The following is a 26,466-nucleotide window of genomic DNA, read 5'->3' as shown; positions in this document are numbered from 1 at the left end:
ATGATCTAATTAATGGCTGCCTGCCTGACCTGTGGTGGCGCAGTGGATAAAGCGTTGACCTGGAAATGCTGAGGTCGCCGGTTCGAAACCCTGGGCTTGCCTGGTCAAGGCACATATGGGAGTTGATGCTTCCAGCTCCTCCCCCCTTCTCTCTGTCTCTCCTCTCTCTCTCTCTCTGTCTCTCCCTCTCCTCTCTAAAATGAATAAATTTAAAAAAATTTAATTAATGGCTGCCCCTCCTTGAGTCTCGGTCTCTTCTCTGCAAGAATCCTAATTCTATCACATGCCTCTGATGTGAGTGTGAGGTATGAACAATCTGTGAGGTACCCAGGTAGGCACTTTGCTCAAGGGCCAGGCATAGAGCTCAGGACACTGTCATCGAGTTACTTACTGGGCCTTGGAACTTGAAGTGTTCTGGGCTATCAAGAAACTCGAAGGGGCTGTGAGGAGGAATACAACGTCCATCCATTCATTCAATAATTCATTGGATACCTACTGTGTTCCAGGCGCTGTTTCCGGAGCTAGGGATACTACAGCAAGGAGCAAAACGGGCAAATCCTAGAGCTGACATTCTAGCTTTAAACGTTTAAGTATCTTCACTCCTGATTTACAGTTGATGTAAATGAGGCATAGAACAACCATGGAGGTTTCCTAAAGATCATTATTATCAATGACGACTTTAGAGCCCTGGCAACCTCCTGATCCCAAAGTTTCCCTTCCACCCGGGAAAATAACAGGTTCAAGTCCCTGGGGCCAGGGGAGCTCAGTTTCCCGACTTGCTCCATGGGTCGGGGTGAATGGTCTAAGCAGGCCTCAGTTGGCTCCGCCAGAGCAATTGCCAGAAGCGCCGGCCCCTCCCAAGCGCCCAACCTCCTCTTCCCGACCAGCCCCGCCCCCGGTACCACGTGACGCGTGGGGGTTTTCCCATTCCCCTTGAGTGACGTCACGACAGAGGGAGAGCCAATGGACGCGCAGGCCGGCAGCGCCGGGGAATTCCGCCGCCCCGCCCCCGCCCGCCGCTCGCCCGGCCCGGCCCGCCGCCCCCCGCAGCCCCGGGCGCCTCGCGTCCTGCCCGGCCTGCGGCCCTAGCCGCTGCGCCTCTCACCCGACCCGCGATCGTCCACTGGACCGTGCCCCTTGGCCTCCCGGCCTGCCCTCGTGTGTATTTTGGTCTAGGCCGGGTTCCGGGCTGTCCGTCCCCCCTGGTCGAACCATGCCGAGTCGCCGCGTCGCCAGACAGTCCGCTGCGTCGGAGCTGGGGGCCTTGGGTAAGCGGGGCCGGGATTCAGGAAAGGAGTCTGGGGTGGGTCCGGTGATGCGAAGGTTCAGGAGTTGCCACCGGAGTCTAGGGGTTTTGTGGGGAGAGTGTGAGGATTCAGGAGACACTGTATTAGAGGGAAGGGAGGAGGCAGAGGATGGTGACGGGGTCTGGCCCAAGGTAAGAGAGAGGCGTCCCACTACGGAGTGAAGAGGGGGCGGGGCCTGACCCTGAGGCAAAGAAGGGGGCGGGGCCTGACTCGGAGAAGGAAGAGCGGGACCTGTCCCAGAGGGTGGGGCGGAGCCAGACTCAGAAAGGGCAAAAATGGAGGGGCCAGGCTCACAGCAAGGGCGGAGCCTGGCCAAGAGAGCGAGGAGAGGGCGGGACCTAACTCAAAGAAGGAAACTGGGTCCGACTCAGAGTAAGGGGTGGGGCCTGGGGATAGCGGGGATGAGGGCAGACTCCGAAGGAAGGGGCCTGACTCCGGTGGCGAGAAGAGGGAAGGCCTGTTTGGAAAGAAGGGAGGGAGGGGCCTTACTCAGAAAAGCAAGAGTGAAGGGCGCTTGCCTCGGAGAGGAGGTGGCAGGGTCTGAGAAGAGAGAAGGCTTGACACGGAAAAGGTGAAGGGGTAGAATCTGATCCGAGAGAAGGAAGAGCTTGGCTATCCTAACCGAGGCTGAGAAGGACTCCTTCAGGCCGGACCTTAAGGGAAAGAAGAAGAGGGGCCTGAATGTGATGAGAGAATGGTTGAATGACAGAAACTTAGGAATCTATTCACAAGTAACTGAAGGAGGCAAGACCATAACTGAGCGAAGGGTGGGGAAGGGGCGGGCCAGGAGAGGAAAAAGGTGGGGTTTGGCAGATTCTGTGAGATCTACATCACCTTCTGAGATTTATCTCCCTCTCTGCAGGGTCCCCGGACCTCTCCTCGCTCTCGCTGACTGTTTCCAGGACCACGGGTGAGCAGCCCTCCACAGTTCCTGACCACAAGCACACTCAGGACAGGGGAGGGGGGAATCCAGTGGGCACACCCTCTGTGTGGGGGTTTCGCGGAGGTCCACCACAGCTTTCCTTGACGGTGTCCTTCGCTGCTCCTCTAGATGGGGGTTCCAGATGCCCCTACTTCCCTGCTGATTAGGAGCTGGACAGGTAAAACTAAGCACTTATTCACACACTAAGAAGAGTTCTCTGGAGAGATTCACATGGTAGTACAGAGGGTGATGACCATCATGGGCTTTGGGGCTGAGGTTTACATGTTGGTGTTTACATGTTTGTGACATCCACCCCCAACTGTGCAAATGCCTGCAAGTCACTTCCCCTCTCTGGGCGGCACTGTTTCCCACCTGTAATATGGACATACTATCAGTGCTTCCTTCTTTTAAGACGATTGACAGGATTCAATAAGTTGATACAGATAAACTTTCAAAGTAGTAGCTGTACAGTAAAGACTCAATACAGTAAAGACTCAATACAGTAAAGACTCAATAAGTGTTAACTACTAGTAGTGTAATAATAATAACAATTTTTTTCCCCTGAACTAAATCATTGTTTACTTTTGGAAAGCATGTCTGCCAGTTTGGGGTGACACCTTTGGCCTCCACAAGGCTGAGGGCCGAGGACAGACCAATTTTTTTTTTTTTTTTTTTTTTTTTACAGGGACAGAGAGAGAGTCAGAGAGATGGATAGATAGGGACAGATAGACAGGAACGGAGAGAGATGAGAAGCATCAATCATCAGTTTTTTGTTGGGACTCCTTAGTTGTTCATTGATTGCTTTCTTATATGTGCCTTGACCGCGGGCCTTCAGCAGACCGAGTAACCCCTTGCTTGAGCCATTGACCTTGGGTCCAAGTTGGAGCTTTGCTCAAGCCAGATGAGCCTGCACTCAAGTTGGCAACCTCGGAGTCTCAAACCTGGGTCCTTCCGCATCCCAGTCCAACACTTTATCCACTGCGCCACCGCCTGATCAGGCATGGACAGACCAATTTTTATAATTTTTTTTAGAGAGAGAGAGACAAAAAGGGAGCTGAGAAGCATCAACTCAGTTGCAGCACTTTTTTCAGTTTTTATTGATTGCTTCTCATACGTGCCGGCGGCTACAGCAGAGCCAGTGAGCAAGTGACCCTTGCTCAAGCCATCAAGCGACCTTGGGCTTCAAGCCAGTGACCATGGGGTCATGTCTATAATCCTACTCTCAAGCCAGCGACCCTGCATTCAAGCTGGTGAGCCTGTGCTCAAGCCAGCGACATTGGGGTTTTGAACTTCCGTGTGCCAGGTCGATGCTCCATCCACTGTGCCACCACCAGTCAGGCCAGACCAATTATTATTAGATTATTATTAGGCAGTCTGTAACAGCAGTTCTTAAACCTCTGTGTGCATCAGAGTCACCCTCAGAGCTTCTTAAAACAGATTATTGGGCCCCACCTCCAGATTTTCTGATTCAGTTAGGCCTAGGATATCGAATTTATGTTTCCTGCAAGTTCCCAAGAGATGCTGAGGAACAACTCGTCTATCAGGTCCCTCGGCTGTACCATCCAAAGTTCAGTGCTGCCCATGGAGATGCAGAATAACAGCCAACTGAAACATCTTCTCTCATTAATATGCTGAGATCGGAGGGCAGGGATGAGTCCTGTCACCATGGAAACTCAGCGCCCCCCCCCCAGTGGGCTGGGTCTGAGCCTCTCTGGAGGTAGTCTTGAGATGGACCCCAGAAGTGCTTGCCTACCTGTGGGAGAGGCTCTGCAGGTTCTCTAACAGATCTGTGAGTTTGGGTGGCGGTGAGTGGTAGGAGATAGCACTGGGGACAAGTACCACCCAAGCACTGGTTCTGTGCAGGAACAAGATTGAAAATGTTTTGGCCTGAGACCTTGATCTTTGATTTCAATTGAAAATAATTTCTGATCTTATCCATTCCTGTTCTGTACCTGGCCCTGTGCTGGGCAGTGCTGGCGACTCAGCAGTGACTGGAACAGCCTTGGCTCTGCCCTCATGGAATTCCCTATCTAGACACATAAACAATAAATTAAAAGTGGGATTATAAAGCGTGAGAAAGATTATGAAGAAATCTTGGGGTTGCCTGACCAGGTGGTGGCACAGTGGATAGAGTATCGACCTGGGACATTGAGGACCCAGGTTTGAAATACTGAGGTTACCAGCTTGAGCTCGGGCTCACCACCTTGAGTGTGGGATCATAGACGTGACCCCATGGTCCCTGGCTTGAGCCCAAGGTCGCTGGCTTGAGCAAGGGGTCACTGGCTCAGCTCATCTCTCTCCCTGTCTATCTCTCTCTAAAAAAAAAAAAAAAAAAGGAAAGGAAAGAAAATAAATTTTGGGATCAGTGCTGTCTCACAGCAGGCTGAGAGAGAACTACTGAGGTAGAGTGGGAGGGAAAACTTCCCTTGTTTTGATGGGACAGACACATACTGTGTCCTGGGTATACAGTGGGGACGGGGCAGACATGTTCCTTACTTTGTGGTGCTGAGTCTACAGGACACAGATATGCATTGTAGTAGCGTAAGGTCATGTCAGATCCTGATCAGTTCCATGTAAATGATAAAACAGGGTCACCTAGACCCCTCCCCCTCTCCTTCCTCTCTGTCTCTCACTTCCTCTCCCGCAGCAAGGCTCCATTGGAGCAGAGCGCTGGGGATGGCTCCTTGGCCTCTGCCCCAGGCACTGGAGTGGCTCTGGTCGCAGAGCATCGCCCCCTGGTGGGTGTGCCGGGTGGATCCCGGTCGGGCGCATGCGGGAGTCTGTCTGACTGTCTCTCCCCGTTTCCAGCTTCAGAAAAATACAAAAAAAAAAAAAGAAAGAAACGGGGTCACCTAATTGTGACTGTAGTGGGGGTTATAGGGACTATCTTGGATACAGTGGTTAGGGAAGACCGATCTAGGAGATGATTTGGGCAGGGACTTGAAAGAAGAGGAGGAGGCCATGCAAAAAACTTGAGGAAGAACATTTTGTCACAGACCAGTCAGTACAAAGGCCCTGAGGCAGAAAAGACATAGCTTGCTTTCTGGTCTAGTGTGGCCCATCCTGACTGCCCCTGGATGGCAGCAAGTCTGTATGGGAGGTTGGGGGTGTGTGTGCGGGGTGTTGTTTTAGCTGAGCCCTGATAAGGGAAGGAAGTTTGCAATATTTCCTGGCTGAAAAAGAATTTTATTATTTTTTTTTATTTTAAAATTTTTTTACAGGGACAGAGAGAGAGAGTCAGATAGAGGTATAGATAGGGACAGACATACAGGAACAGAGAGAGATTAGAAGCATCAATCATCAGTTTTTTTGTTGCAAAACCTTAGTTGTTCATTGATTGCTCTCTCATATGTGCCTTGACTGCGGGCCTTCAGCAGACTGAGTAACCCCTTGCTCGAACCAGTGGCCTTGGGTCCAAGCTGGTGAGCTTTTTGCTCAAGCCAGATGAGCCCGCACTCAAGCTGGCAACCTCGGGGTCTCAAACCTTAAAAATAAAATTAGTTAAGCTTTATGGAGGACCTAAAATGGTCAGACCCTGTTCTAAGCAATTTCCCTTGTGATTTTGTTTGTTGTTTTTTTTTTGTTTTTTTTTTTACAGAGGCAGAGATAGACAGGGACAGACAGACAGGAATGGAGAGAGATGAGAAGCATCAATCATCAGTTTCTCGTTGCGCATTGCGACTTCTTAGTTGTTCATTGATTGCTTTCTCACATGTGCCTTAACCGTGGGCCTTCAGCAGAAGGAGCCTTCACCTGCTGGAGCCAGAGACCTTGGGTCTAAGCTGGTGAGCTCTTTGCTCAAGCCAGATGAGCCCGCGCTCAAGCTGGCAACCTCGGGGTCTCGAACCTGGGTCCTTCCGCATCCCAGTCCGACGCTCTATCCACTGCGCCACCACCTGGTCAGGCTCCCTTGTGATTTTGAATCCTCACATTAATGAGGATTAATGAGCTCAGACCTCATTTTATAGAGAAGGAGGCTCAGAGAGGTCAAGCTACTTAACCCAGGCCACACAGCCAGTGAGTGACAGCTGGGATTCAAACAAACATCTGTGTGACTCCACACGTCATGATCTGAGACCATGTCTTCTAACATCCCCATTTTATAGACATACCAACTGAGGCCTAGAGATGGGAAGTGGTTTACCCAGTATATAAACAATATCTCCCGACACCTTGTTTACTAGCAGCCAGCATTTATATAACACCTACTACTGTGGCAGTTCTAAGTGCTTCTCATATAATATTAGCTTGTTTAATTTTCACAGCCTAAGGAGGCAGGCATTATTATTGTGCCCATTTTATAGATGAAACTACGGCACAGACAGATCAATAATGGGCTAAAGGCCACATAGCTAGCAAGTAGCAGAGTCAGAATTTGAACTGAGGTAGTCTAAAGCTTTAGCCATTGTTGCCCAGGGCCTCAGTTTCCCCCTGCAGCCTAGGAGCTCCTTGGGGGCCCAGGCAAAGTCTAACTCATCTTTGGGTCCCCAGGTCATCCAGCACAGATGCCTAAAAAAGGTTTTTCCAAGTTGAAGTGACTTGAGGTTGTCCTGCCAGTGATCTACAGCATGTCCTTTCCTCTCTCCTGGCCTCGGTATCCCCTTCTGGCAAGTGAGGGTGTCTTCCGCACCCTGCTGACTTCACAGATTGAATGAGATAAGGGGTGCAGGAATACTGCTTTCCAAGAAGCAAAGGTCTGGCTGCTAGGAGCCACTTCCAGAGAGAGGAGGAGGAGGAGGAGGAGGATAGGTCTGACATCAGGACTGGTTGGTTGGTGTCCGAGGCCAGTGGCCAGCGCAGTGGGGCGTCTGCCCGGGCCTCCCCTGCTTCCTCTGGGACTCTGGGCTCACTTGCTCCCTCTGGACTTCCTCTTGTCCTGCCTGTGGAGTGAAGGGAGTTTGTTTTGGTTTCTCCACAGCCCCTTCCAGAGCTGAAATTTCCTGAGGCAGTGATAAGGGCTCCCCATTATTATTGTCACTCCCCCCTCAGGAAGTAGGGGTGAATCTAGGATGGTGGGTGGGCACTGCTGGGGAGCTGGCCAATGATGCTGAGTGGGCGGCTGCCTGGAGAAGGAGGATTGGACTCCTGTGATCTTCAGACACCAGCCAGTGACCTCTGGGGGTCTAGGATGGGCTGTGGGGAGAGAGCGCCCCCACATTTTGTTTAGGCTCTTAGATGTCCATTTTTCCCCCTGGTAATAAGACCCTTGGCTTTTCCTTGAATTCCCAACAACACTTTATAATCCCTGGCCTAAATGTTTTTTGAGGGGACTCCAACCTTGGGAGCTAAAGGGAAGATAGTGCAAGAGGGGGAGATGGCGATTGGGGTTTAGCACCCTTGGGAGTCAGAGCCCAGGTTCCCAGGATGGGGGGTAGGGGGGTATCATAAGAGGCGGGGGTTGGGGAATCTGTCTTAAAAATTAAAGTTTGACCACTTAACTGGCCCTCACATTTCTCTCTCTTTCTCTTCCTCCCGCAGATGAATTGGGTGAGTATCATAGGGCAGTCTGGGGGAGGCTGAGGAGTCCAAGTGCTCACAAACTGGGAGGTTGGTCCTCCTTGTTGGGATGTTGAGGGGAGGGTCACACTGTGGCTTCTGGAACTGTTGGGGGATTTTAAGTTTCCAAGGTATTAGCGGGGCGTGATACTTGGCCAACACTCGCACACATCAGCTGCCCTTAGTGTCCCTACTGTTATTCATTCCTGCAGGGAGTTGTACTGAGCTCCTGCCACATGCCAGGCTGTGTTAGGCACTGGAGTTTCCATCACGGACCAAAGTGCCCTTTTGGAGCTGACACTCTAGCTGGGGAGACAGTAGGAGAAGGAGTAAATGAACAAAATAAGGTTAGACTGAGCTAAGGGCTGTGATGGAAGTAAACAGGTAGAGGGAGAGATGGCCTGAGGAAGACATTAAATGGGGCCTTTCTGAAGAGGTGACATTTGAGCTGAGACTGGTGGACGAGTAGGAGCAAGCAGGGGTTGAATGGGAGAAGCATGGGACAGGCTGATGGGGAAGCAAGTCGCTGCCCTGAAGAGGGTCAGGCCTGGTTGGTACAAGTGACAGAATACAGGCTGGGTGAGAGCGGGCGGTGGTTGGCCCAGAAGAGCAGGGGCCATTCCATGTGAGGTCTGTACCAACACCATGGATGTGGGGTTTTGTTTTTCTGAGATGAGTGAAGTTTGGAGAGGGTTTTATATGGGGAGGATGTTGACTTTGACTCCAAGGGAGATGGAAGCCACTAGATTAGGGGACAGGGTCTGACGTAAGATCTCTCTAGCCACGTGTGGGAGACAGACTGGGGGAACAGGAGTGGCCATTCAGATGGGAGACATGGAGGGTGGACCAGGGTGGAGGCAGTGCGGGTGGAGAGAGTTGAGGTAGCGGCAGAAGTTCATAGATGGGACTTGCAGATGTGGGGTCATAAGCCAGTGATACAGATACACCCTCCTAGCCTGACCACTCCATGGGTGGTGGTGCTCTTAGGGTCGGGGAATGGATGTGAGGGTGCAGGGTAAGGCGAAACCACCCCCCCCCCGCCCCGCCCTGCGCGCTGCTGTGTTTGGCGCTGAGACCCCTGCATTCGGCCCGCGAGAAATGTCTCGAAAACATGAATGAATTGTAAAAGGCGAGAGACGCGCAGGTCTGGGGGTCATCAAGCTTTTTCTTTTATAACCGGCGTCTCGGGTTTTTGCTTCTTCCGCAGAGATCATCGATGAATACATCAAGGAGAACGGCTTCGGCCTGGAGGGGGCGCCACCGGGCCCGGGCGAGGGGCTGGCGCGCTTGGTGTCTCGCGGGGCGGCCTCCCTGAGCACCGTCACCCTGGGCCCTGCCACGTCCCCGGCCACGCCGCCCTGGGGCTGCCCCCTGGGCCGGCTCGGACCCCCGGCCCCCGGCTCGGGACCGCAGCCGCACCTGGTCATCACTGAGCAGCCCAAGCAGCGCGGCATGCGCTTCCGCTACGAGTGCGAGGGCCGTTCTGCCGGCAGCATCCTCGGGGAGAGCAGCACCGAGGCCAGCAAGACGCTGCCCGCCATCGAGGTGGGCACTGGGACTGGTGGGACTCGCGCTGCCACATCACATGCATGTATTGATTCATGCATTTGGTGGTGGTTATTATTATTGCCGTTGCTGTTGTTGGAGCCCATAATACTATCACCTGGCCCCAAATTCAAAAGGGCATTCAAAGAAAGGCTTTCTTCCCGCAATTTGGCAGTATTGATCCAAATTGTCATGGTTTTAAAGACAGGGTAGACTCCTGGTTCACAAACAAGGCCTTAAGAATCAGAGTGCCTAGGTTCGAATCCCTGTTCAGCCATTTGCCAGCTGTGCAGTGTTGGGCAGTTTACTCAGTCCCTCTGTGACTCCGTTTCCTCTTCTACAAAATGGGATGGTAATAATAACTAGCCAGCTGGGGTTGTTGGAAGGAGTGAGTCAGTTCATTATACTCTGGACCTCCAATTGGTAAGTGCTCCGTAGAATTGAGCTGCTAGTATTATTATATAATCACTATCATTGCTCTTAGGACCATTCCATTTCTAGAAATTTATCATGTCTGCATCTGGGCACACAGAGGGATTTACAAGTCTATCCACTGCAGCCTTGTTTGTATGAGAAGAATCGGAAATTCAGTGTTTGTCAGTAGGCAACTGGTAAACTAATCAATAGATATCTACACATCAGAATTCTATGCAGATATAACATATATCTGTGTATGTGTGCAGCTAAATATAAATACCTACAGTTAATACGGAAAAAATTTTAAGTGAAGACTCCCTTAAGTACTAATGTGGAAGTATCGCCAAGACGTAGTAATAATCCCCCCTCCAAACTGAGGTGCAGAACCCTGCAGAGGGTATTATACTACCTTTTGTGTTAAAAGAGGAAGTAAGATATTTATGTCATGAATATGTGCATAAAGAAACTCTGGAAGGAAAAACAAATGAATAGAGATAATTACTTTGGGGAAGGAGTGCTCAATGGATAAGGTGCAGGTCAGATTTTTAAACTATGTACGTCTTTATTTTGTTTAAAATATTTGAATCGATGATGTGGTTCAAAATGTTTAAAAATATGAAGATTTTTATTAATTTTTTTTTTTTTTGAGACAGAGAGTGAGAGAGAGAGAGAGAGAGAGAGAGAGACAGGAAATGAAAGAGAGGGTGAGAAGCATCAACGTGTAGTTGCTTTTGCTTTAGTTGTGCATTGATTGCTTTTCGTCTGTGCCTTGACCGGAACCAAGCCAGTGTCCCATTGCTCAAGCCAGCCATCTTGGGCTTTTCATGCCAGCGACCTTTGGGCTCAAGCTGGCGAGCTTGGGATAGTGTGGGTGATTTTCCATTCAAGCCAGCAACCCCATGCTGACAAGCCCATGCTCAGAGCCAGTGACCTCAGGGCTTAGAACCAATGACCTCAGCGTACTGGATGGACACCTTTATCCATTGCAACACTGGTCAGGTTATATTAACAGAATTTAAATTTAATTAATTTAAAATAAAAGTCCCTAGAATCTGTGGGTTGGTTTTCCCCCTAGAGGTAACCATTGTTATCAGTATCTCATGTGTCCTTCCAGAAGTATTTTATAATTATACAGGTAAATATATCCATATATATAGGCCCTCCTCCTTTAGTACAAAGAGGGGTATAACATACATGTGTGTGTGTGTGCATGTACAGCTATACACAATTGGTCCCAGACTTACCAAATGGTTCGACTTAAAATACTTTGACTTTGCAGTGGTGTGAAAGCGATATGCATAATGAATTGCATGAAATATTCCACACTTTATTATTAAATAGGCTATGTGTTAGATGATTTTGCCCGACTGTAGGCTAATGTAAGTGTTCTGAGAACGTTTAAGGTAGGCCAGACTAAGCTATGCTGTTCTGTATGTTAGGTGCATTTAATGGTTTTTTTTAATTTAATTAATTGTGTTTACATAGATTCTAGGGTCACCCCAAATGCATCCCCCCTCTTCTCTATTCCGCTCAACATCTCCCTTGCCCCCCTCCTTACAGCACCCTCCCCCCTTCCCTTCAGGTTTATCCTATCCTATCATCCCCTTTCCCTCTGTCCTCTTTTCCTCTGGTCCCTTTGATCCCTCCTCTGATCCCTCAATTCTGTTCCTCAGTTCTCATTATTCCTTGATTCCTCAAATGAGTGAGGTCATATGATATTTTTCCTTCTCTGCCTGGTTTATTTCACTCAACATAATAGTTTCCAGGTCCCTCCATATTGTTGCAAACGGTAATATTTCCTTCTTTTTCATAGCCCCATAGTATTCCATTGTGTATATGTACACAGCTTTTTAATCCACTCATCCACTGACAGACTGTTTCCAGATCTTCGCTATTGTGAACAATGCTGCCATAAACATGGGGGTGCATTTCTTTTTTTCAGTCGGTGATATGGTGTTCTTGGGATATATTCCTGTAAGTGGGATGGCTGGGTCAAAGGGCAGTTCCATTTCTTTTTTTTTTTTTTTATTTATTCATTTTAGAGAGGAGAGAGAGAGAGAGACAGGGGGGAGGAGCTGGAGGCATCAACTCCCATATGTGCCTTGACCAGGCAAGCCCAGGGTTTCGAACCGGCGACCTCAGCATTTCCAGGTCGCCGCCTTAATCCACTGCGCCACCACAGGTCAGGCATCCATTTCTAATTTTTTGAGGAATCTCCATACTGTTTTCCACAGTGGCTGTACCAGTCTGCATTCCCACCAGCAGTGCAGGAGGGTTCCCCTTTCTCCACATCCTCGCCAGCACCTATCGTGTGTTGTTTTGCATTTAATGGGTTTTTGGCCTAATGATATTTTCAGCTTACAACGGGACATTGATCAGGATGTAATCCCATTGTAAGTCAAGGAGCATCCCTATACATATACTGCTCGGTGTTATGCTTTTTATTTTTTAACTTAAAAATATATTTTGGGGCCCTGGCCAGTGGCTCAGTGGATATAGCGTCTTCCCGGCTTATGGATGTCCGTGGTTCGATTCCCGGTCAGGGCACACAAGAGAAGCGATCATCTGCTTCTCTCCCCTTCCTCCCCCCTCCCTCTCCTTCTGCTGTCCCTCTTCCCCTCCGGCAGCCAGTGGCTTAATTGATTTTTGTGTGGCCCTTGACACTGAGGATAGCTCGGTTGATTCAAGCATCAGCACCTATTGGGGGTGCCAGGTAGATCCCGGTTGAGGTGCATATGGGAATCTGCCTTACCATCTCCCCTCCTCTCACCTAAGGAAAAAGAAAAAAGAATATATCTTGGAGCTCAGTTCACATCAGTATGTGTAAAGCTGCCTTATTTCTTTTCTGTGGTGTCTTGTTGTGTGCATGTGTGGTAATTTCTTGTTCAGTTTCTTTTTGGTGGGCATTTAGGTTGTTTCCAGTCTCCTGCTATTTATTATAAGCAGGGCTGTAGAGAATGACACAGTTCATCTGTGATTACTTTCATGTGTGTCACTCAAATAACTTCTGGAAATGGAATTGCTGGTCAAAGGTAATTTGATGGATATTGTCATATTGTCAAATACCTGGGGGTAGCATCCACAGCTGTTTCTCCCAGCAGTGTCTGAGGCCTGATTCCTTGATCTTCCTTGATACAGAGCCTTCACGTGCTTCTGGATCTTTGTGCAGATGTTTATTGAACCTCAGCTGTGTACTAGCCATTCCACCAGCCCCAGGTTTCAGCCCCATCTTCTCCCTGACCGCCATCTTCTTCCCAGTCACCAGCTCTCAGTCTCCTCCACATCTGCCCCCAACAAGGCAATCTGAGGAGCCCTGTTAAACTGCACACCTGCTTCTCTCCCTGCTCAGAATTCACCCTTGGCTCCCTAGTGTCCTCAGGAGGAAGCCTGAACCTCTAGGACCTCTCATTGTCTGGCTCCCCCTGACCATTCGCATCCAACCACTCCGCACTTACCTATGAGACCCCAGTCTACCCCAGGGCGCCTTCCCTGACCGCCTTCGGCACAGGCCCAAGCTCCCTCAAGTGAAGTCTCCTGCCGCTCTGTCCTACTCCTCCTTCAGTGGGATTCGTGCTCGTGGGAGCAGAGCAACACTGGCCTTCCCCACAAGTTGGGATTTTAGGGTCAGAAAGACTTGGGTTTGAGCCCTGCTCTGCCCCACAAGTTGGGATTTTAGGGTCAGAAAGACTTGGGTTTGAGCCCTGCTCTGCCACGTACCAGCTGTGTGAAGTCGGACAAACCCAGTGCTTCCCTGGGCCTCATTTCCTCAATGGTAAAATGGGGGTGATACACCTGCCCTGCCCACCAGATGCTATGAGGACACGAGGGAGATGCGCCTTTATGCAGCTAGGTTGTAGTTGTTATTTTGTTGGGCTTCAGGCATTGTGGCTAAAAGCTGCCTACAGTCAGCCAGATATTCTGATTCAAAAAATTATTTCCTTTTTTTTTTTTTAAAAAAAGCATAATTCTCTCTCTTTTTTTTTTTTTTTTACAGAGGCAGAGATAGACAGGGACAGACAGACAGGAACAGAGAGAGATGAGAAGCATCAATCATCAGTTTCTCGTTGCGCGTTGCGACTTCTTAGTTGTTCATTGATTGCTTTCTCACATGTGCCTTGACCGCGGGCCTTCAGCAGACCGAGTAACCCCCTGCTGGAGCCAGCGACCTTGGGTCTAAGCTGGTGAGCTCTTTGCTCAAGCCAGATGAGCCTGCGCTCAAGCTGGCGACCTCGGGGTCTCGAACCTGGGTCCTTCCGCATCCCAGTCCAACGCTCTATCCACTGCGCCACCACCTGGTCAGGCTATTTCCTTTTTTTTTAAATTTTGTATTCATTTTAGAAAGGAGAGAGAGAGGGAGAGAGAGAGAGAGAGGAGACAGAGAGAAGCGGGGGAGGAGCAGGAAGCATCAACTCCCATATGTGCCTTGACCAGGCAAGCCCAGGGTTTCGAACCGGCGACCTCAGCATTTCCAGGTCAATGCTTTATCCGCTGCGCCACCACAGGTCAGGCCTATTTCCTTTTTTTGTTTTTAAGTTTTATTTTATTTTGTTTTACTTCTTTATTTTTAGATTTTATTTATTCATTTTTTGAGAGAGAGAGAGAGGTAGGGAAAGGGGGAAGGAAGAGCAGGAAGCACCAACTCCTATATGTGTCTTGGCCAGGCAAGCCCAGGGCTTCAAACCGGCAACCTCAGCATTCCATGTTGACACTTTTTTTTTTTTTTAATTTTTTCTGAAGTTGGAAACAGGGAGAGACAGTCAGACAGACTCCCGCATGCGCCCGACCGGGATCCACCCGGCACGCCCACCATGGGGCTACGCTCTGCCCACCAGGGGGCGATGCTCTGCCCATCCTGGGCATCGCCATGTTGCGACCAGAGCCACTCTAGCGCCTGAGGCAGAGACCAAGGAGCCATCCCCAGCGCCCGGGCCATCTTTGCTCCAATGGAGCCTTGGCTGCGGGAGGGGAAGAGAGAGACAGAGAGGAAGGCGTGGCGGAGGGGTGGAGAAGCAAATGGGCGCTTCTCTTGTGTGCCCTGGCCAGGAATCGAACCCGGGTCCTCCGCACGCTAGGCTGACGCTCTACCGCTGAGCCAACCGGCCAGGGCCATGTTGACACTTTTATCCACTGTGCCACCACAGGTCAAGCAAAAATTATTTCCTTTGAAATATATATTCTTGCTTGGGCAGGTGGTGGTACAGTGGATAGAGTGTCAACCTAGGACACTGAGGACCCAGGTTTGAAACCCCAAGATTGTTGGCTTGAGTGCAGACTCACCAGCTTGAGCACTGGGTCGCTGGCATGAGCGTGGGATCATAGACATGACCCCATGGTCACTGGCTTGAGCCCAAGGTCGCTGGCTTGAGCAAGGGGTCATTGGCTCATCCGGAACTGCCCCCCCTCTCCGGTCAAGGCACATATGAGAAGCAATCAATAAATAACTAAGGTGCCGCAACTACAAGTTGATGCCTCATCTCTCTCCCTTCCTATCTGTTTGTCTCTCTCTCTCTTTTTTTTTTTTTACAGGGACATAGAGTTAGAGAGAGGGATACATAGGAACAGACAGACAGGAATGAAGAGAGATGAGAAGCATCAATCATTAGTTTTTCATTGCTACACCTTAGTTGTTCATTGATTGCTTTCTCATATGTGCCTTGACTGCGGGCCTTCAGCAGGCTGAGTAACCCCTTGCTTGAGCCAATGACCTTGGGTCCAAGCTGGTGAGATTTACTCAAGTCAGATGAGCCTGCGCTCAAGCTGGCGACCTCGGGGTCTCGAATCTGGGTCCTGGGCATCCCAGTTCGACACTCTATCCACTGCGCCACTGCTTGGTCAGGCTCTGTTTCTTTCTCTTGCTAAATATATATATGTGTTTGTGTGTGTGTGTGTGTGTGTGTGTGTGTGTGTGTATTCTCAGTCATTGGATTTCCAGGAAGGGGATAAGTGTGGTGCATTAAGGAACAATGGTAGCCCCTTATTTATCTTTAAGCATTTTGTCTATTTTTCTAATTTGATAGGGAATTTTTTTCAACTGCATGTCTCAACATTTTCTTTTGAAAAAAATTTTAGCCCTGGCGGGTTGGCTCAGCGGTAGAGCATCGGCCTAGTGTGCGGAGGACCCGGGTTCGATTCCCGGCCAGGGCACATAGGAGAAGCGTCTATTTGCTTCTCCACCCCTCCGCCGCGCCTTCCTCTCTGTCTCTCTCTTCCCCTCCCGCAGCCAAGGCTCCATTGGAGCAAAGATGGCCCCGGGTGCTGGGGATGGCTCCTTGGCCTCTGCCTCAGGCGCTAGAGTGGCTCTGGTCACAACATGGCGACGCCCAGGATGGGCAGAGCATCGCCCCCTGGTGGGCGTGCCAGGTGGATCCCGGTCGGGCGCATGCGGGAGTCTGTCTGACTGTCTCTCCCTGTTTCCAGCTTCAGAAAAATGCAAAAAAAAAAAAATTTTTTTTTAATTAAAAAAATTGTTTTATTGATTTTAGTGAGAGAGGAAGGGTGGGGGAGAGAGATAGAAACATCGAGCTGGTCCTGCATGTGGTCTGATCAGAGGTGGAACTGGCAACTTCTGTGCTTTGGGACGATGCTCTAACCAACTCAGCTATCTGGCCAGGGCCTTTTTTGAAAAATTTTAAACCTACATAAAATAGACAAGAATAACACAATGAACACCTGTCTGCCTTTGGCCACATTTGTTTTATGCATCTCCCCCATATATAAGGTCTACCGGAAAGTTCTGTTCGTTTCTATCACAACAAGTTTCAACACGTAAGTACATGTTTATTTGGCGCATGTGTGCCTCTCTATTTTTATCACTTAATGTATACATACTGACGTAGCAAATTAACTAAAACAAAGTTGATTTACATTAGTCTTATGTGTGAAGCGATAGTGTACCCATGGCTACTGGTAAAGTTCATTTACGCCACTGTATTGTATACAAATTTCAACAAGGAAGAAATGCTACAGAAGCATGTAGAAATTTATTGAAAGTGTTTGGTGAAGGTACAGTTTCTGATAGGACATGCAGAAGATGGTTCAAAAAATTCGAAACAGGTGATTTCAACCTTCCTGATAAGCCACATTCTGGGTGACCATCTTTGATCGATGACAATGTTGTTAGGACCATGTTGGAGCAAGATCCTTTTCTGACAACATCAGAGATCGCAGAAAGGCTTAATTCAGCTCAGCAAACCATTTCGGACCATATTCGGAAGATAGGATTGGTGTGGAAATATATTATTTAATAAAGTTTATTGACAGTAAGAAAAGTTTGTATTTTGTTTTATTCCAAAAATGGACAGAACTTTCCGGTAGACCTTATATAAACATGTCTAGAGGGAGATTTGAAAGTCAGTTGGAAATATGACAATACTGTGCCCCAAACATCTTGGCATGTATCTCTTGAGAACAAGGACATTTTTCTACAATGCAGGACATATAGAATCATATCACCATTATCATACTCTAGAAACAATAATCATATGAGGATATTATCTAATAATATTCTATATTCTAATTATCCAAGTTGTCTTCAAAATATTTTTTATAGCTCTTGTTTTGTTGTTTGATTGTTTCATAACCAGTCCAGGATCACACGCTGCATTTCTCAGGTCTTGCTATGGTCTGAATGTTTCTGTCCCCCAAATATGTTGCAATTCTAATCTCCAAGGTGATGATATTAAGAGGTGGGGCCTTTAGGGTGATATGAAGGTAGAGCCGCCATGAATGAGATTAATGCTTTTAGAAAAGAGGCCCCAGAGACCTCACTTGCCCCTTGTACCATGTTAGGAGACAATGGGAAGTATTGGCGGTCTGCAAACCCAGGGAGTGTCTCACTAGGATCTGACCACACTGACACCTAGATCTGGACTTCCAGCCTCCAGAACTGTGAGAAAAATCTATTGTTTATCAGCCACCCAGTTCACAGCATCTTTTAGGCACAATTGGAGTAAGGCAGGTGTCTTTTATTTTTTCTTTCTTCTTTTTCAAGTAAGAGGAGGCGAGATAGAGAGACAGACTCCCACATGCGCCCTGACCGGGATCCCCCTGGCAACCCCTATCTGGAGCCGTGCTCTCAACTGAGCTATTTTTAGCACCTGAGGTGGAGGCTCCACGGAGTCATTCTTAGCCTCTAGGCTGATGTGCTTGAATCAACTGAGCCATGGCTGCAGGAAGGGGATGGGGGAGAGACAGAGAGAGAGAAGGGTGAGGAGGAGGGGTGGAGAAGCAGATGGTCACTTCTCCTGTGTGCCCTGACTGAGAATCAAACCCAGGACACCGGGCCGATGCTCTACCACTGAGCCAACTGGCCAGGGCCACAGGTGTCTTTTGACCTCAGTCTGTTTGTGTGCTTCAGGATGTGGTTATTTGGGGAGGACAGGACAGATATTTTATTCAGTGTCCCACATTCTGGGTTTGTTGGCTGTTTCCAGGTTAGATCAGGTTATTCATTTTGGTGGGAATACTCCAGCAGTGATGTGTGGCTTTCTCAGTGACTCCTGTCAAAGGCCATGGGCTGGCAATCTGTCCCAATGCCAGTGATGCTGAGTTGGATCCAGCAGTGAAGGTGACATTTTAGTTTGCTCAGGCTGCTGTAACAAAACACCACAGACTGCGTGGCTTGAACAACAGAAATTTATTTCCCACAGTCTTGGAGGCTGCAAGTTCGAGATTGAGTTATGAGCAGGGTTGGTTTCCTCGGAGGCCTCTCCTTTGCTTGCAGATGGCTGCCCTCTACTGTGTCCTCAATCAGTTTTTGTCTGTGTCACACTTGTCTGATGTCTTTGTGTGTCCAAATGACCTTTTCTTATAAGGAGACCTGGCAGATTGGATCAGGGCCTACCCTAATGGCCTCTTTAACTTAATCACCTTTTAAAATCTCTATCTCCAAATACAGTCACATTCTGAGGAGGTTAGGGATTTAATTATGATCACCAGGTCTCTCCTTTGTAAAAGTACGGCCTTCTCTTTATAATTATAAGTTATCTGTGAGGAGATACCTGAAGGCTGTGTTTTCCCCGGATTTTTTAATTTTCTTTTATTGATTTTAGAGAGAGAGCAAGAGGGAGAGAGAGAGAGAGACAGGAACATCAATCTATCCCTCTATGTGCTGTGATCAGGAATTTAACCAGCAACCTTCACACTTCAGGATGGTGCTCTAACCAACCAAGCTATCTGGCCAGGGCTCCTCAGCTTTTTATTTCTAAGTCTTTCCAGGCAATTTATTTGGCTCAGTGTTGGTTTGGTTGTTTTTTGTTTGTTTGTTTGTTTTTGTTTTTACGGGGACAGAGAGAGAGTCAGAGAGAGGGATAGACAGGGACAGACAGACAGAAACGGAGAGAGATGAGAAGCATCAATGATCAGTTTTTTGTTGCGACACCTTAGTTGTTCATTGCTTGCTTTCTCATATATATGTGCCTTGACCGCAGGTCTTCAACAGACCAAGTAACCCCTTGCTCGAGCCAGCGACCTTGGGTCCAAGCTGGTGAGCATTATTTATTTATTTATTTATTTAATTTTTTTTAGAAATAGAGAGTCAGAGAGAGGGATAGACAGGGACAGACAGACAGGAATGGAAAGAGATGAGAAGCATCAATCATTAGTTTTTTGTTGTGACACCTTAGTTGCTCATTGATTGCTTTCCTATATGTGCCTTGACTATGGGCCTTTAGCAGACTGAGTAACCCCTTGTTCAAGCCAGCGACCTTGGGTCCAAGCTGGTGAGCTTTGCTCAAACCAGATGAACCCGCTCTCAAGCTGGCAACCTTGGGGTCTCGAACCTGGGTCCTCTGCATCCCAGTCTGACGCTCTATTCAATGCGCCACCGCCTGGTCAGACTTTCTTTCTTTCTTTTTTTTTTTTTTTTTTTTTTTTTTACTCAAGCCAGATGAACCCACGCTCAAGCTGACGACCTCGGGGTCTCAAACCTGGGTCTTTCCGCATCCCGGTCCGACACTCTATCCACTGTGTCACTGCCTGGTCAGGCTCAGTGTTGGTTTTGATTTCAGATAGTTAGAACAGTAAATGCCCAACAGTAGGGGATGACCTGCTTCTGACTCTGGATTTAGGATTTTTATTCCCATGTTTTGGAAGAGGAAACTGAGGCTCAGAGAGGGTAAGTTAGGTGCTCAGGGGCACCCAACAAGTTTACTCTAGTAATTACTGACATTTACTAAGTGCGCCTGTGTGCCAGGTACTTAATGGTACACATCTTACAGTTAAGGACAGTAAGGCCAGAGAGGTTTATCATGCAGACGGCCAGTGGTAGAGGCTGTTTAGTACCAGGCCTGACTGACTACAAGGCCTTGTGCCTTTTCCACGATTTTGTGTCACATCCCAAAGATGAAAAGCTTTCAGCCCTGCATCTTTATGAATCCTGAGACTGTTGACCCTGATCTCAGAATCTCCTAATACTCCAACAGGAAGCTGGTTAAATGAATAGTTGTAATCCTATCAGACTCAGTGAAATGTACAAGCAATATTACCTACCTCAACTCAAAATCATGCCCAGAATCCATAATGCCTTAACATTAAAATGAAGGAGAAATAAAAGGAAAATAGTGGTGCATATACAAGAGCTCATTCATTTCAGTAAGTGCTCGCGCACGGCCCCAGGGAAACACAGTGAAGGTGGCCCCTGCTGTTGGCCTCATTACTGCAGTGGCCATGGATGCAGCCTGACCTAACCTGGTGACTTAAAATTCAGTGTATTTTAAAATTATGGGGGAAATACTATGTATATAAAATTAAACAGTGCTAGGTTCTGGGCTCTGATCATTTTAAACAGGTTTTTCACTGACATGAAATGGCGGTGGGAGGTTCAGAAGCTTTGCAGGATTTGTGAGGGATTGTCCCTGGTTTGTAGGTTGTGTAGCATCTCGGGCCCTGCCTACTGCCGGCTGAGGGTGTCCATCAGCATCAACCAGTATCACCCCCAATATCTCAATGTTCACTAGAGGGCACTATTATCCTGTTAATCATCACCAGTTTATTGTGTGTTTTTTTTTACCGACACCAGCTTTCACAGTTCAGAGCAGGTTTTACTGGGTCTTTGATGCCAGCTGGGTCCAGTGTGTAACCTAAGAAAGCCTCATAGGCTCCTTTTTTTAAAAAAAATTTTTTCCATTGATTTGAGAAAGAGAAAGCGTTGTTCAGCTTAGTTGTGTATTCATTGATTGATTTTCTTTTTTTTTTTATAAAGTTTTTTTTTTTTTTAATTCATTTTTAGAGGAGAGAGGGAGAGGGAGAAGGAGAGAGAGAGGGAGAGAGAGAGAGAGAAACAGAGAGAGAGAAGGGGGAGGAGCTGGAAGCATCAACTCCCATATTTGCCTTGACCAGGCAAGCCTAGGGTTTCAAACCGGCGACCTCAGCATTTCCAGGTCGACGCTTTATCCACTGTGCCACCACAGGTCAGGCCTCATTGATTGATTTTCACATATGCCCTGACTGAAGATTGAACCCACAACACATGGATGCTTTATCCACTGAGCCACACAGCCAGGGCTCATACCCCCCCCCCCTTTTTAAGGGAGAGACAGGGACAGACAGGCAGGAAGGGAGAAGGATGAGAAGCATCAACTCATAGTTGTGGCACTTTAGTTGTTCATTGGTTGCTTTCTCATATGTGCCTTGACCGAGAGGCTCCAGCCAAGCCAATGACCTCTTGCTCAAGCCAGTGACCCCTTCCTTGCTCAACCCAGCGACCATGGGGTCATGTCTATGATCCCACGCTCAAGCTGGCAACCTCAGCATCCCAGGTCGACGCTCTATCTGCTGAGCAATGCCTGGTCATGTAAAGCTTCATTTTTTTTTTTTTTTTTTTTTTTTTTTTTTTTTTAAATTTTTTATTTATTTATTTTTATTTATTCATTTTAGAGAGGAGAGGGAGAGACAGACACAGAGAGAGAGAGAGACAGAGAGACAGAGAGAGAGAAGGGGGGGAGGAGCTGGAAGCATCAACTCCCATATGTGCCTTGACCAGGCAAGCCCAGGGTTTTGAACCGGCGACCTCAGCATTTCCAGGTCGACGCTTTATCCACTGCGCCACCACAGGTCAGGCTAAAGCTTCATTTTTTTAAAAAGAGAATCTGGAAATCTGGAATAAGTGATAGCTCATACTTTTTCAGTGGAGGCTCCAAATTCTTCCCAACTTTTTATTTAAAAATTTTTTAAATCTTCTAGTTTTTACAAGTTTTATTGATGTATAATTGTTATACAGAAAGTTGCACTTGTTTAATGTATACATTTGATGAGTTGTTTTTTTGTTTTTGTTTTTGTTTTTTTACAGAGACAGAGAGTGAGTCAGAGAGAGGGATAGACAGGGACAGACAGACAGGAACGGAGAGAGATGAGAAGCATCAATCATTAGTTTTTCATTGCGCATTGTGACACCTTAGTTGTTCATTGATTGCTCTCTCATAAGTGCCTTGACCGCGGGCCTTCAGCAGATCGAGTAACCCCTTGCTGGAGCCAGCGACCTTGGATTCAAGCTGGTGGGCTTTTGCTCAAACCAGATGAGCCCGCGCTCAAGCTGAGCGACCTCAGGGTCTCGAACCTGGGTCCTCAGCATCCCAGTCCGACGCTCTATCCACTGCGCCACCGCCTGGTCAGGCTACATTTGATGAGTTTTGATGAAAAATGAAAATAGTACAGTGAACACATGTGAACCTTCCATTTGTATTCACCAGTGAACATTTGCCACATCTGCTGTACCTGTCGCTCTCTCACCACAAATACACATTGGTTTTTGGCTGAACTATTTGCAAATGAGTTATAGATATCATGTTATATCAGTTCTAGATCCTTAAGCCTTCAAAGTGCATCTCCTAAGAAGAGGTTCCGACACAGCTACAATACTGTTACTACTACTAGGAAAATGAACAATATTCCATAATATCTAATATAGAGTCTGTAACTAAATTTCCCGATTGTCCCAAAAATGTATTTTATAAATCAAGGATTATGTGTTATATTAGGTGGTCATGTCTGTTTAGTCTCTCTTCTTTTTTTTTTTTTGTTTAAATTTTTATTTATTGATTTTAGTGAGAGAGGATGGAGAGATAGAGAGAGAGAGATTCAGGAACATCAATCTATTCCTGTGTGTGCCCTGACTGGGGATTGAACTGTCAACCTCTATGCTTTGGGATGCTGCTCTAACAGCTGAGCCATCTGTCCAGGACTAGTTTCTCTTCTTTTTAAAAAATTGAGTTTGCCTGACCTGTGGTGGCACAGTGGATAAAGTGTCAACCTCGAAACGCTGAGGTTGCCTGTTCGAAACCCTGGGCTTGCCTGGTCAAGGCACATATGGGAGTTGATGCTTTCTGCTCCTCCCCCCTTCTCTCCCTCCCTCTTTCTCTCTCCCTTGTCTATAATGAATAAATAAAATCTTTAAAAAAAAATTGAGTTTACTTCAGTTATATTTTATCTTAAAATATTAATTTAATAATTAAAATTTTAAATTCAATTTTAATTACCCATTAAGAAATAAATAGCTAAATTAACCTTCAATATGAAGTTAATATAAATTTAGTAGAATATATGTTCATATATTGTTATATTTTATCTTAATGTATATGTTAAGATTGACTCTGAAGTGTACAGCTTGGTAAATTTTTATGTCTGTATACACTGTGGAACTACTAGTCAGATCAAAATAACATTTGTTTTCTTTTAATCCCAAATTGACACCCATCTTTTTATCATCTTTTTTTTTTGTTTGTTTGTTTTTTGCTTTTAAGATTTTACTTATTCATTATAGAGAGGAGAGGGGGAGGAGCAGGAAGCATCAACTCCCATATGTGCCTTGACCAGGCAAGCCCAGGGTTTTGAACTGGCAGCCTCAGTGTTTCCAGGTTGACGCTTTATTCACTGCGCCACCTCAGGTCAGGCCTTTATCATCTTTCGTGACACTGACATTTGGATCTGGTGACCCACAATTTGGGTTTGCCTGGTGTTTCATCATGATTAGATTCAGATGACGCACTTCTGGAGGAGCTGTCACAGTAGCGATGAGTCCTTCCCGGCCGTCAGCAGGGCCCAAGTCATTTGGGCCTGGTATTGGTGATGCTGAAACCTCGATCACCTGGTTATGGTGGGGTCCACCAGGTCTCTTTACTGTAGAGGTGCCTTTCTCCTCTTGTGACAAGAATGTTATCTGTACGCAGTACTAGGAGCCCTGTATGTACCCAGTTTTTGAAAGTCTGAACAGCCAAAGGAAGTCCATTTGTGCGCAGCTATCGTGTTACGGGGCCACCAGGTCACCAGTTGGAAATCTCAGGTTTAGGATCTCAGAGGGGTCTTAAGCACCTACTCTTCCATCAGCCTGTGGGGAGAGGGTTGGGGAGCTACCCAGGGACCCCCTAGGGAGTTTGGATGGGTGCAGATGTCTACGATGGGACCCCAAAAGAGCACCTGTCTTCCTGCAGCTCCGGGACTGTGGAGGGCTGCGGGAGGTGGAGGTGACCGCATGCCTGGTGTGGAAGGACTGGCCTCACCGAGTGCACCCCCACAGCCTCGTAGGGAAAGACTGCACCGACGGAGTCTGCAGGGTGCGGCTCCGGCCTCACGTCAGCCCCCGGCACAGGTACCCAACCCTGTCCCCTGGCCCTTTACCCCTCACTCTTGGTCATGGAGATTCTGAGGGGCTGAAGATCACTCGGGGAGACCTTAAGGCAGGGGCAGCTTAGCCAGACTCTTCCTATTGCATTTCCTAAATGGGGAAACTGGGGCCTGGCGGTGGAGGGTCTTTCCTAGGCCTGGAGCCCTGCCCCACACATTTACTTATGTTATATTTATCCGCACATTGCAGAGGAGGAAACTGAGGCCCTAAGGTGCAGGGGTACAGAGGCCAACGGCAGTGCTGCCATCTGACCTCAGACCTGACTTAACTGCAAGGCCCGTTCTTTTATTTTATAATTTATATGTTTTTAATAAATAAAAATTAAAAGGTTTAGAAAAGGTGTGCAGTGAAAAATAAGTGTCCTTCCTTCTTTGCGTTTCCAGATACCAGGCCTCTTCCTGGAGGAAATTCAAAATAGAGATATATTTTTTATCTCCTTATAAATAACAACAGACCCTTGCACGTCATTTGTGTGTTCCAATACATCTTGGGATCATTCCTATCACAACACTTAGAGCTGCCATATCTTTTTTTTTTTTTTAGGTGAGAAGAGGGGAGATAGTGAGGCAGACTCCCACATGCCCCCCGCCGACTGGGATCCACTCAGCAACCCCATCTGGGGCCTGATGCTTTAGTACTGAGCTATTTTTAGCACCTGAGGCTGATGCGCTTTAGTGGAGCCATCCTCAGCACCCCGAGCCATGCTTGAACCAATCAAGCCACTGACTGTGGGAGAGAAAAAGGGACAGAAGGGGAAGAGGGTGTGTGTGTGGGGGGGGTGAAGCAGATGGTCAGTTCTCCTGTGTGCCTGGACCAGGAATCGAACCTGGGACGTCCATATGCTGGGCCTACGCTCTATACACTGAGCCACCAGCCAGAGCTGCCTTATCCTTTTCATTGGCTGCATAGTATTCCTGTGTGTGGATGCACATGGTGACTTGAACAGGTCCTCTATGAATGGGCATCTATGATGGTTTCAATCCCTTGTGGCTCTGTGATTAACTCAGCTGCGGTGAATGGCTTTACATAGAAAGCATTTCTTCTCTAGAATAAATTCGTAGAAATTGCTAGATTTAAGTGTATACCTGTGTACTTTCAGTGATCCATACATTTAGTGAGGGCAGGGATTTTTGTCTTTTTTGTTCCCTGCTATGCTTCCCAATGCTTAGCACATGCTGGCTCACAGTAAGGTGCTCAGAAAATATTTGTGGAATGAATGAATACTGCCAGGTCATCCTCCAATGGGTGATTGCAGGAGCCCTTTCTGGCTTCAGCAGCAGTGGGTGAGAGTGCCTAATCAACCTCACTCACAGAGGGTATTAGCAAATGTTTTGATCTTTTCTGTTTGGATGAGTTTTTAAAAATTGGCATCACACTGGTGTTTAATTTGCAGTTTTCTTATAAGTGAGGTTAGCCAGTGTTGTAATGTGATAAAGATAAGTGTTTCCAGGTTCTCTCAAGAATCCTGAGACCCATGGAGGGTTTGAACCCCAGACTCCCCCCGACCTCTCAAGGCTGGGACCCCTGGGCCTGGGGTGCCTCAGACCCTGAAATTATTACTCCCAAGGCAGATCACATCTGCTGGAGCCCTCCTGTGGGTTAGGGCTATACCTGCTCCCTTGTGCCAACCTCCCTTCTCCACCCCCCCCACAGCTTTAACAACCTGGGCATCCAGTGTGTGAGGAAGAAGGAGATCGAGGCTGCCATAGAGCGGAAAATCCAGCTTGGCATCGACCCCTACAATGGTCAGCCCAAACCCCGAACCCCTCTGCCCACTCCCATCCTTTCGCCTCCTCTGGGCCCCACCATCTCCTCCAGTCTTCTGTCTCCCACCCCCTACCAGGCTCTGTAGCCCCCCATCAATCAGCCTTCCCACGTCTCACCCACAGCCGGGTCCCTGAAGAACCATCAGGAGGTGGACATGAACGTCGTGAGGATCTGCTTCCAGGCCTCTTACAGGGACCAGCAGGGCCAGATGCGCCAGATGGACCCCGTGCTCTCTGAGCCCGTCTATGACAAGAGTGAGTTGAGCGTGCTGTGTCTGTAGGATTGTCCTTGCCACAGGGACAAAAAGCCTCATATACAAAGGCTCGAACCAACAGGGAGTTCTTTCTTTCCTAAACTTTTTTATTTTTATTTTTACCCACTGATTTGAGAGAGAG

At 47.9% G+C, this 26,466-nt stretch overlaps 1 protein-coding gene across 1 annotated transcript in view; it reads left to right on the top strand.

The window, feature by feature from the left end:
* Window positions 1-1,013: 1,013 nt before the first annotated feature.
* The window catches only part of RELB (RELB proto-oncogene, NF-kB subunit), a 41,081-nt gene continuing 15,628 nt past the window's right edge, over window positions 1,014-26,466 (top strand). The window contains exons 1-6 of the mRNA XM_066271839.1: window positions 1,014-1,268; window positions 2,170-2,217; window positions 8,933-9,270; window positions 24,111-24,268; window positions 25,958-26,049; window positions 26,194-26,325. Of these exons, the coding sequence (XP_066127936.1) occupies window positions 1,214-1,268; window positions 2,170-2,217; window positions 8,933-9,270; window positions 24,111-24,268; window positions 25,958-26,049; window positions 26,194-26,325 (823 nt within the window). The 5' untranslated portion in view covers window positions 1,014-1,213. The remainder of the gene's footprint in view (window positions 1,269-2,169; window positions 2,218-8,932; window positions 9,271-24,110; window positions 24,269-25,957; window positions 26,050-26,193; window positions 26,326-26,466) is intronic.

Source organism: Saccopteryx bilineata, chromosome 3 (assembly GCF_036850765.1).
Source record: "Saccopteryx bilineata isolate mSacBil1 chromosome 3, mSacBil1_pri_phased_curated, whole genome shotgun sequence".
Lineage (NCBI taxonomy): Eukaryota > Metazoa > Chordata > Mammalia > Chiroptera > Emballonuridae > Saccopteryx > Saccopteryx bilineata.
This window is presented reverse-complemented; position numbering and strand designations above follow the sequence as displayed.